The sequence below is a fragment of the Drosophila serrata genome, unplaced genomic scaffold (genome assembly GCF_035046125.1).
Source record: "Drosophila serrata isolate PLE 108 unplaced genomic scaffold, ASM3504612v1 contig_302, whole genome shotgun sequence".
In the NCBI taxonomy this organism is placed as follows: Eukaryota; Metazoa; Arthropoda; class Insecta; order Diptera; family Drosophilidae; genus Drosophila; species Drosophila serrata.
In genome coordinates, this window is record NW_028257200.1 from 998328 (window position 1) to 1009848 (window position 11521).

General features: G+C 40.5%; 4 protein-coding genes across 5 annotated transcripts; 2 read left to right on the plus strand and 2 right to left on the minus strand.

Moving 5' to 3' along the window:
• Positions 1-474: 474 nt before the first annotated feature.
• LOC147643013 (glutamate receptor ionotropic, kainate 5-like) lies at positions 475-1079 on the minus strand. Its single transcript, XM_086837390.1, has one exon. The coding sequence runs from the start codon at positions 1077-1079 to the stop codon at positions 723-725; it is 357 nt and encodes a 118-aa protein (XP_086693516.1). The 3' UTR covers positions 475-722.
• Positions 475-4537, minus strand: GluRIIA (Glutamate receptor IIA). The gene is made up of 11 exons (XM_086837389.1): positions 4190-4537; positions 3976-4125; positions 3854-3916; positions 3578-3784; positions 3177-3394; positions 2968-3117; positions 2476-2912; positions 2239-2416; positions 1950-2173; positions 1755-1892; positions 475-1635 (listed from the first exon to the last, which is right to left on the minus strand). Exons 1-11 carry the CDS (start codon positions 4293-4295, stop codon positions 1182-1184), a joined length of 2325 nt encoding a protein of 774 aa, XP_086693515.1. The 5' UTR covers positions 4296-4537; the 3' UTR covers positions 475-1181.
• A 666-nt stretch (positions 4538-5203) lies between these two features.
• Positions 5204-6302, plus strand: LOC110182730 (cilia- and flagella-associated protein 299). Of its 2 annotated transcripts, none has more exons than XM_020950831.2 (2): positions 5204-5734; positions 5830-6302. In XM_020950831.2, the coding sequence occupies exons 1-2, from the start codon at positions 5405-5407 to the stop codon at positions 6223-6225; spliced, it is 726 nt and encodes a 241-aa protein (XP_020806490.2). In that variant the 5' UTR covers positions 5204-5404; the 3' UTR covers positions 6226-6302. The 2 variants fall into 2 exon arrangements, with proteins under 2 accessions (XP_020806490.2, XP_086693366.1); XM_086837240.1 differs by having other exon boundaries at positions 5258-5734; positions 5811-6008.
• Positions 6303-7039: 737 nt separating this feature from the next.
• Positions 7040-11344, plus strand: clumsy (glutamate ionotropic receptor kainate type subunit clumsy). Its single transcript, XM_020950828.2, has 11 exons — positions 7040-7264; positions 7339-7485; positions 7758-7820; positions 7888-8091; positions 8167-8378; positions 8435-8776; positions 8867-9298; positions 9361-9719; positions 9781-10211; positions 10278-10546; positions 10609-11344. Exons 1-11 carry the CDS (start codon positions 7192-7194, stop codon positions 11152-11154), a joined length of 3078 nt encoding a protein of 1025 aa, XP_020806487.2. The 5' UTR covers positions 7040-7191; the 3' UTR covers positions 11155-11344.
• The last annotated feature ends 177 nt before the right edge of the window (positions 11345-11521 follow it).

An 11521-nucleotide genomic window follows, 5' to 3' on the forward strand; every position in this document is an offset into this window, starting at 1 on the left:
GCACCACTCGGAGAAGAGCAGGCTGCCAGCACATGACCAGAGTCTAGACCAAGCAGACACTCGCATGAGCTCTAGCTGGAAATGGCCCAATAAATGAAAACTAAATGTTCTCTAAAATTAGGCAAGCCGGACGCCCCCACAACCGGCTAAGTAGGGTACATCAGGGCGCCTGCAGAGTGTATGGAATGAAGGATACCCTGGATCACAAAGAAAGTTATCTTTCTCAAAAAATTGGTGTAAATAAATTGTTAAGAATTTTATAAAAGACAAAAGTCTATTTATAATTATTAAAATGCTAACATTTAATATGAATTATTATGAATGTTTTGATGATTGAAACAATTCTTTTAATTTGTATTTACTTATTTTTCAGTATATATTGTTTTAATTTTTATAAGTATACCATAGAGCCTGAAGAACTTGATGCTAAGGAAAAATTTTTAGTTGATATTCTCTAAAAAAAAATTTTAAAAATACTTTATAAAATTAATTTTATTTGTATGCGCAAACTTAAAAAGTAGTCCAATATACCGCCATGCACCTTCTAAGTAAGTGGTCTAAAAACTCTATAAATATAGCACAAACTATATATATACATGAATTTATATATACCAAAATATTAAACGCATAGCCATAGTTTTTTAGAAGACTCCACATGACATAGCTGCACAAATGCTTTAATTCAGCTTCAAGAGGCGCTGACAAATATATTTCCAGAGCTCCTAACTAGCCGTCTTGCTGCGGGTCTTTTCCTTGGAGCTACGCCTGGATCCCGAGGACCTTCTCGACGAGGACTTGTCACTGCTGCTGGAGATCCTCATGGGCTTTTTGCGTACCCAGAACTTGAGAGCAAAAGCCAGTTCCGCTTTCAAGGCTTGCCATGGGGTCACCCGCTCCTCCACTGCCACATGCTGCACATTCCAGAGGAACTCAAAGATACCCAAGACGACGCCAGTAAGGACTCCGCCAGCCAGGACCAGAAAAACACCACCCAGCTCGATAATAGATAGCTCATCGCCATCCACTTCATGAAAGGAGTCACAGGTGACATTATGCTTCTTCCACCACTTGTTCTTCATCTTGTACAGCTCTCCCTTCTCGCTGAGTTGGAGAATGGATACGCTAAGGTTGGTTCGGTAATCGGCACCTGGACAGACCTCCAGTTAGTATTCATTGATCTTTCAAACTATACAAGTAGACTCACCCAATGGCACTGCCAGGCCGTAATGCTTCTCTCCGATCTGCTCGCCAATCTGGGTTAGATCACAATTCCGTTCAACATTATACGTTAGACTGGTGGTCTCCATTAGGAAGGCATAGTCGCCCTTCTCCTTGCGCACTCGAGCCACGCCCTCTTTGTTTGTACTTGTGAAGGCGGAGGGATTAAAGTCCTTCATTTGGTTCCAAGCCCGCTGGTAATCGGTATCGTTGGATTCGGAGAAGAACAGAGAGGTGCTGCCACCGCGCATACTGCCAAAGCTCACCTCATCCTGTTCGATGAGATCCTGTAAGCTCTTGATGCTACTCTGCCACTTGTTGCTGGTCAAAAACGCAGCCAAGTTGGCCGTATAAGTACTGAGCATCATCAGGGCAAAGAACCACCACATTCCCGTAAGAATACGCATATGAGGACCTCTGTAGAACAGAAAAAAGAGTGCTACTTTTTAGCAATTCATCAGATTTAAATGTGCTCTTAAATTTATAAAGAGAGGAGATTATTATGATTTTATTAAGTTTATAATCCTTATACTCACCTTGGCAGTATATCGCAACCCTGTTGCATAATGGAACCCACCATCAACCAAGTAGAGTTATTCACATTCCAGATATTCTCCAGTTCATCGGGATCTTGAATAGCTGGATTCGGAGGTAGCCACTCGCGATAGGATAGTCTTTAAAGTATGTTTTAAAAACCTAGAAACCATAAAGGATCTGTTAAGATTATTTACCTGGCTATAAACACAAAGGCCAGAGTCATCACAAGCTGGGCAAAGATCATATAGATCCAGACTTCCAATGCAAAGGGTTCCAAGAAGGCAAATTGATTCTTTGGCTCGGGAGGACTTTTGTAATGCAGAATGCTAATGCCCAGTTGCATAAAGGGCACTGTAAAGTCCACCACAGATCTTCGCAATTGAGTGATGGTCAGATCACAGACACCTATTTGAGCATGCTGGAAGAATAAGAATATTTAAATAACTATAAGAACAATTTAGAACCAAATTAAATTCACTTTACATGATCAATCAGCTTGCGAATGATGCCGTCCCATTGCTTGGTCTCTGGATTATATTTGCCATTACCATTGACGATCATGAACTCGTAGTCGAACTCCATCAGTTCGGATAGCTTACTTATGAGATCCACGGCATAGCCCTCGTACTTTTCCCTGCCTCTAAAGTTTTCATGATCCTCTCTAGCAAAAAAGGGTTCAATTAAAGTCTAAACTTAGTTTTCAATCTGTAGGCAACCAACTTCATCATAAAATAGGGCTCCTCGAAATGCGTGACCACCGTGTAAACCTTTCGCTGCTCTGAGAAATCCGGCGTGGCACCAGAGCTCTCCAGTTCCAGGTTGAGGCGTCGTGTCTTTATCCCATTGTCGGGAGTCCAAACCATCATGGGCTCATTAACAGTGGGCTTGTAAATCTCCAGATTGAAGTGAGTGCGCTGTCCATACTCATTGAACTTCATGTTCTCCGTCCTGAAATGTGGCTCCACGTCATCCTCCGAGATCGTCTTCATTTCATTGACAATAAATGGTCCCAGCATCCAGGGACTAGGACTGCCACAATGTCTATTGGGAGGATGATACGGTTGCATGGCTGCAATCACATTTCTGGCCGAGCTGGCAAAGAGCACCACAGCATCGTATATAAGAACTGGCAACATGGTTTGATTTCTCAGAATTTGCTAAAAGATATTAAAAGTAAGTATGAAAATTACAAAGTTCATTAATTTAACTTACATCCACCATGCTTATACGTGTCTTCTTTCTCTCAAAAGGATTTGGATCCACTAATTTCAATCGCACTGAGGTAATATTGGCCTTAAAATCTGAGTTGTAGATGTCCTTCAACCCCGAACTGTGTGTATCCAGATGCGTGAGAAACCAGTTCTTTAAAGGGAAAGAAAGTTTAGTTATGATTTTAAGATTATTTGTTTTGGGGGACTTACTCTAAATGGACCCTGCAGCTTAAAGTCCATGGATACCTTTAACAACTCCTTTAGGGTTTTTGGCTCACAATCCAAAATTATGCGCTGCTCGTGGAAAGTCTCATCTGCTTCTTTCCAAAGGACTCTATAATCCTCGGCATAGTCAGCCAAATTTCTGAGTTTTACAAAGTCACTGTTGAGAGCCTGAATATTCATAAGATCTTGTAAACGCGCCAGACCTTAAATATGAGAAATTATTTTGAAAATGAAAAAGGGTTATATCTAAATAATTTAGATTTTATAATCTTTAGTTAAAATCAATCAAGTGCTTGTTGAAATGAACCACTTTTGATGTATACCTTGCAACCTTTTGATTTACTAACATAGTATTAAATTAAAGACAACCTTAAGTCATCACTCACCCTCTGGCGTTTCATAGATCAGGGTGAAGGTTCGCCACTCGTAGTTGGTCTTGATGATCTCAAAGTAGGCTCGGGATAGGACAGACAGGGAAGGTGCCACACTGACGGACATCTGGTGGTTGAGCTGCTCCTGCCTTGTGGCCTCCAACTTCAAATCGTACTCTATGTGTGGAATGCCGGTCGTGTTGGCAATTTGCGCAACAATATCTACGATATAAAGAATATCTGTCTGTAGCCAGTAGCCTTACACTCTCTCAATGTGTGTTTTGCGCGTACCACTAGCCGCCTTTGAACTTGGTCCGAAAATAGCCGCAACGCCATTGGAAATCAGTTCACAAGCTACACGGAAGATGAATTTCTCATCAATATGTTATATGTTATATATAAAATTCACTCACTAATCTGCTGCAGTAAAAAACTATCGTTGGTGGGCATATACCGCTTGATGGTGACAAATCGCAGCTCGGCAAATTTCAGGTTGTTGACCTCGCGGAATGCCTGATCGAAGCTGAGTTCAATATCCTTTTCATTTTCATAGAAAATTGCACCTTATCGGAGGGAGAACAAAAAACTATTAAGCAATATAGCTAAGGCTGATGGATGAGGACATACCCACGGTAATTTCATTGCGACCATCACCGCCAAGGGCGAGTATCGTTTTGAGAAATACGATTGTGAGGGCATAAATGTGAACTGGATACAAATGCATTTTTTTCATTTTTCCTCCAAATTCTCGAAACTAATTGAATTTTCTAAATGCAGCAGCCATTTCGTTTTCACTTCCCATCTACATATGTACAAATCTATATATCCGCCGGCGCACACACTGGCACACGAATACGCACTAAATATCACGACAAGTCCAAAAGTAAGTCACTTTTCACGATTTATTTTTCACGCGACGGCAGCATCCAGTCTTGGAGCGCTTCGGACGCCAACTGACTTGGTCCATGTCCATCTGTGTGATCGGAATCCCGCTCACTCTCTCTCTCTCTCTCCAGATCTCGAGAGAGCATTTGTGATGCTGGCCAGCCCACGCTGCGTATACGCAATGCTCTATAGAGAGGAAATTATGGCGCTTCTCGATGACGTAGTCGGCATCAGACAGTCTGGCCCGCCACCGCTCGATTATTTTCCTTGTCAGCAGCTCTTCGCAATTGTGTGCCAAATATTATGATGTTCGTAATATTGTTTGCTTTTGGCCAGCTTTTTGATCTCTTAAAAGGCCTTTTGATGTCTTTAAGTGCGTTTGATGGAATTAAAGGTGACTTTTAAGGAAGAAATGCAATTGAAGAGGAAAATTCAAATATATTTTATTTATTTATATACAAATTTTGATCAGGTCATCCTTATCATTTTAATTTCTTCCCACTTATTCCGCTTGAATAACTCATAAAATTCAAAGCTTGAGAGTCATGCTATTCTCATGCTTTGTATTTAATCCCTTAAATCCTTGGAAGGGTTTTTTGCTAGGATTCGATCACACTACGCATTACCATTCGTAGGACCTAATAAGAATTCACAGCGAGGACTTTTTACTTTACTAATGAACCCTTATGCTTGTCTACTCTCCGATGGCAAAGAAAAGTCGGTTATTTTAAATAGTTTATATAGTTCAAAAATTAATGTGTCTCTAGTATTTTGAAACATCAACAAATTGTGACAACTCAACAAAATGTGAAATAAATTAAAAATGAAAAAAAATAAATACTTTTTATAGTCAGTTATATTCACACTCTCCACATACACGCATTTTGGGCTAATTTCCCAGGAAATCACAAATAACACAAAAACACTTGGGGCTGAAGTCCATCCTCTATCACAAAAATGGGCACACAGGGCAAGAGCGTGGACTTCAGCGTGTTGGAGTTCGATACTTACAATGACTACATCTTGTCTTTTGGCACGGTCAAGGATAATCGGTATCTGGCCAACCGGGATACGACAGTGACCATCGTCCAACTGGGTTACCGCACCACCAAGATCCCCTACACGCTCGAGGAGTTTCTCAAGCGAGTGGATATCGCTCTGGAGGCCATCAGGCCCAAAACTTCCCTTATTGGCTTATTCAGTGATGCCTTGGCGCCGACTAATAAGGATCCAGTGCTTTTGGGCTTCAAGTCCCGCGAGATGCATAACCGGAACAAGATTATTTCGGTGAGGGAAAAGAATATTTCTAAAATACAGCATACTTTTGGCTGTGTATAGAAATTTATGCATATTTAATTGCTAGATGTATTATTCTTCCACAGACAATCGTCTTCACCTCGTATATCAACAATGATGGATCGGAGATCTCCGGCTATATCGACCTGGACATGAGCTGGCGCAACTGCATGCTCGAGACTATAAGGCACACAGACTGGCGAGCTGTCTTTGCGGGTCGCAGTCGATTGAAACCCATGTCACATAACCTGAGCTACTCGAATCCCAGGTACAACATGGTCAAGTACACCGATAGCGATAACTTCCTGGTGGTGCATCATCATCGCTTCGGTTTGATGTTTATGCATCGTGGTGACCACAAAATGATCACGGTGGGCGGTCAAACTAATATGTACACAGGTAACGCCAAGCGAACGATGATCTATTCACCAAAATATGGATACGTGGTCTTTTACGATCACATTGTTCGCAAGAAGGTCTAGTTTTATTTGGTGGTAACATCCAAATTACTAGTATAATAGAATGTGTATTAAGTAAAGATCAGGAGAATAGTTTCGAATTTGGATTGGTTTTAATGTGGGTAAGCTGAAGGAATATTGGTTAATATTCTATTGGGATATTTTTATTCATTTATAATGATAATCATTTCGTGACTGACGCAGGTATTTAAAAGAATTATACTCTTAGCGTCAGGAAAATAAATAATTCATACCGAATCTGTAAGGCAGGTGACGAACTTTATTAATACAAAACTAAACTAGTTTATAGAGATATATTTTCTGTAAACTCTTTATCATGTTCTTCAGTTCTTATCAATTTTAAAGTAGATATACAATATAATAATTTCACTTCGAAAAAACTTGAATAGTATTCTTTAATTTGTAAATAATTAACATACACTTCCACATATATTATCCACCTCACACATTTATATTTTTATTTCAATAAAATTCCTATTTTCAAGTGGGTAGTGCCATATTATTTATTGTAAAAGACACTCCTACTGGCCGGAAGAAGTTGACTTATTTTACGACCATTTTAATTTGAAGTTTATAGCACGCGCCATAGAAAAATCCCATTAATCATAATGGGGGACAACATTTCGCTGGCAGCCATCCAAGTGGAAATGGATCTTCGCTCTTCAACGCTCTCGAGAATATTGAAAATTGTTTAGATTCTAAAAATTGTTTAGAATACGCTGAGCAAAACAAACGCCAATTTATGCTCTTTCTCTGTAGCTGCTCTTGTGCTCGCGCTTTTAAAATTAGCATAGCTGCTGATGTTTGCTCTGATTTCATTGCATCGCAGACCTCTGAACATCGCAGTTGCAAATTTGTTGCAACAAATTTTATTATCTGCACGATTTACATCATCAGTGAAAATCAGCAGAAATCAGCTTAAACCGAACGGTTTACTTCAATGGAAATCTCCGGGTTTTAGTATACAAAATGTATACGATATTCGCACACTTCCTGTTGATGGCCATACCCGCAATGGCAGATAGAAATCAGTTCATGGTGGGTAAGTTTCATCTGAAAATAGGTCACTGCCTCAAATTGCTGCCATTTGAATACGAAATCGAGTACATTTTCTAGGCAGCATCTTTACATCGGACAAAGATGAGTCGGAAATTGCATTCCGCACTGCAGTGGATCGAGCAAATATATTGGAACGCACTATAGAACTGGTTCCCATTGTGATGTATGCCAATACGGATGATAGTTTCATCATGGAAAAAATGGGTAAGTACTTATGGTTGGAGAAAAGATTTTATGGGATTTCAGTAGAGTAATTTAGTACAGTTTTTAGGGAAACTAAAAAGTTTTATGGGTTTTCACATATAAATCACATACAAGAGCCCAAAGGCATACTTACCTCGAAGAAAATAGTGTTAAATGTATCTTATATTCTTTTTACATTCACATAAAATTAAATTGTAATATATATAACAGTTAAATGAATATCTCAAGTTAGCAAAAACAATTACAAACATTTTTAAATACTTCCATTTCAGTTTGCAATTTAATTTCCCAAGGAGTAATTGCTATTTTTGGACCCAGTACAGGCAGCAGCTCAGGCAAGTCTTAGAATTAATTCCCAAGAATAAAAACAAAACTATAATATATCACTTATTTGTTTTGCAGATATTATTGCTTCGATATGCGATACCTTGGACATACCTCACATTGTATACGATTGGATACCCAATGAATCCATACCAGATCGAGAACACTCCTCCATGACACTAAATGTGCATCCTGATAATCTCTTATTGTCCCAAGGATTTGCGGAGATAGTACAGAGCTTTGGTTGGCGGAGTTTCACAGTTGTATACGAGTCCGATAGAGGTTGGTATAAAATTAAATTATTTACATATTTTTTTATATATATTTTTATTTTTAAATATTTTATAACAATTCCAGAGCTCCAACAGCTGCAGGATATTTTGCAAGTCGGGGAGCCTAGCAGTAATCCCACGACAGTAAAACAACTTGGCTCGGATGAAGATCACAGGCCGTTCTTGAAGGAAATTAAACTCTCCACGGATAACTGTCTGATCCTGCATTGTTCTCCGGATAACTTATTGCCCATATTGCAGCAAGCTAACGAGTTAAAAATGTTGGGCGAATATCAGGTTTGAAATGAAGTGAATTATTTAATGATAATTTATAATATTTTGAATTATTTAAGAGCGTCTTCATACCCCTTCTTGATACCCATACCATTGAGTTTGGAGATCTATCTGGCGTTGAAGCCAACATAACCACAGTTCGTTTGATGGATCCCACAGATTTTCATATCAAGAATGTGGTCCATGATTGGGAGGAGCGGGAAAAACGCGAAGGACGTTACTATAAAGTGGAGCCAGAGAAGGTAAAAACTCAGATGATTCTGATCAACGATGCCGTTTGGCTGTTTTCTAAGGGTCTTACTGAGCTGGGAATTTATGAAGAACTTGCTGCACCGGAACTTGAATGCAGGAGGAAGAAGCCTTGGCCTTTTGGGAAGCGGATCATTGAGTTTATGAAGGCTGTGAGTTATCTAGAAGTTTTTTTAATTATTAAATATTTAAATTATAAGATAATAATAAGATGAGACTCAACTAACATAATCATTTTCCAGCGCTCGGAGGAGACTGCCACTGGCAGAATAGACTTCAACGAGAATGGCCAAAGAAGCTTTTTCACCTTACGCTTCATGGAACTAAATGCTGGTGGCTTTCTGGACCTGGCCACTTGGGATCCGGTAAATGGCCTGGATGTGCTCAATGATGACGAGGAGAGTGAGAAGAGGGTGGGCCAGAAGCTCTCGAATAAAACCTTCATTGTCTCCTCTCGACTGGGAGCCCCGTTCCTCACATTGCGCGAACCCGAGGAGGGACAAATCCTTTCGGGTAACTCTCGTTATGAGGGCTACTCCATTGACCTCATCGATGCCATTGCCAAAATGCTGAACTTTAAGTACGAATTCAGGATGTCGCCGGATGGCAAGTATGGTGCTTTGAACAAGGCTACCCAGACATGGGATGGCATTGTGAGGCAACTCCTTGATGGGGTGAGAGTTCTTTAATTTAAATTCATTTGAAAGTATTTAAAATTGAATATGTTTCCTTTTAGAATGCTGACCTTGGCATCTGTGACTTGACAATGACATCTTCTAGACGCCAGGCAGTGGACTTTACACCCCCTTTTATGACCTTGGGCATTAGTATCCTGTTCTCCAAGCCACCCACTCCACCCACGGATTTGTTTTCCTTCCTGTCCCCCTTTTCGCTGGATGTGTGGATCTATATGGGATCGGCTTACTTGTTCATATCCCTGTTGCTTTTTGCTTTGGCTCGAATGGCCCCCGATGATTGGGAGAATCCACATCCCTGCAAGGAGCCTGAGGAAGTGGAGAATATATGGTCCATAATGAACACCACTTGGCTATCCATAGGCTCATTGATGGGACAGGGCTGCGACATATTGCCCAAGTAAGTAGGAATTGGAGAAGAAATTATAAACTATTTGTACAAATTCTGTCTTCCGATTCAGGGCTGCTTCCACAAGATTGGTGACTGGAATGTGGTGGTTCTTTGCTTTAATGATGCTTAACTCCTACACGGCCAATTTGGCTGCCTTTCTCACAAATTCTCGTCAGGGAAACTCCATCAACAGCGCCGAAGATCTGGCGGCTCAGAGCAAGATTAAATATGGAGCTATGGCCGGTGGCTCCACCATGGGTTTCTTCAGGGACTCCAACTTCAGCACCTATCAAAAAATGTGGACAGCCATGGAGAGTGCCAGTCCCTCGGTTTTTACCAAGACCAATGACGAAGGTGTGGAGCGAGTGCAGAAGGGTAAGAATCTATATGCCTTCCTGATGGAATCCACCACTCTGGAGTATAATGTGGAGCGGAAATGCGATCTGGTGCAGATCGGTGGATGGTTGGACTACAAGAGTTATGGCATTGCAATGCCTTTTAGTGAGTATTTACAAGACATTATTTTCCCCAGAAATATATATAAATCAAACTAAAAAATCCTTTCAGATTCCCCATACCGCAAACAGATCAGTGGAGCTGTTCTCAAACTCGGTGAACTTGGTCAGTTGGCGGAACTGAAGCGGAAGTGGTGGAAGGAAATGCATGGCGGAGGCAACTGTGAAAAGAGCGATGAAGAAGGCGGAGACACACCCGAACTTGGACTGGAGAATGTGGGCGGTGTCTTCCTGGTGCTGGGTCTCGGTTTGTGTGCGGCCATGGTTCTCGGTTGCTCAGAGTTTCTGTGGAATGTCAAGTCGGTGGCTATTGAGGAGAAGGTAATGTTATAGAATTTTAAAAAGAAAATTAAGTATTATAATTATACCTTACCTTTCCGCAGATTTCCCTCAAAGAAGCATTAAAATCGGAGGCTCTTTTTGCGGCCAGAATTTGGATTACCACCAAACCTGTACACACCAGCTCCGATTCGGGCAGCTCTTCTTCAGCCGGCTCAAGCTCCTCATCGAAATCCAACAAGTCCAAGTCAAGTCACTCCAAGCATTCCTCGAAATCCCACGGTCTGTCTATGAAAAGCCTCAAGAGTTCAGCGGATCACGATGTAGAGGCCTCGGTACATAGCAAATTAAAGAAAATTGGATCCATGTTCTCATTGAAATCACAAAAGACCACCACTCCGCCACCGCAAGCGCCGCCAATTGGATGGAAAGTGGACAAATCCACACAGATGGATGAAGAAGAGCCTGAAGAAATCCAAGGATCAGAGCCAGAACCCGAGCTAGAGCCAGAGCCAGAGCCGGAACCGGAGCAGCCGCACCATCGACATCATCACCATCATCACCATCGCCATCATCATCATCATCGCCATCAACCGGAAGAGGATTCATCGCCTAACCAAAGGATCAGTAAATTGAGTAATGGAGTTTGAAGAAAAATAATACCCTTTACAACTTATATCAGCTACAAATACTAAAATGTCAATACCCATAAAACATAAAGAATTAAGCATTTAATAGAAGTTTTAAATATTTGATTTTAAAAGTTGTTGGTCAGTTGCAGAGCCTTGATAAACCCTTTTTCAAAAAGACCGAAATATAAATAAATATCCAATAATAAAATTGTTTATACTTGTACCTTGGAATCAAAGGGAAATGAATCAACATATCATATCGAGAAATTTGATAAATCAAAAGGAATGAATATCAAAACGAAACCTTACGATATCAACATTATCAAAGAAATATAAATATAACTTTAGTCTTTCAATAGTCTATATAAAATATAATATCGGATAG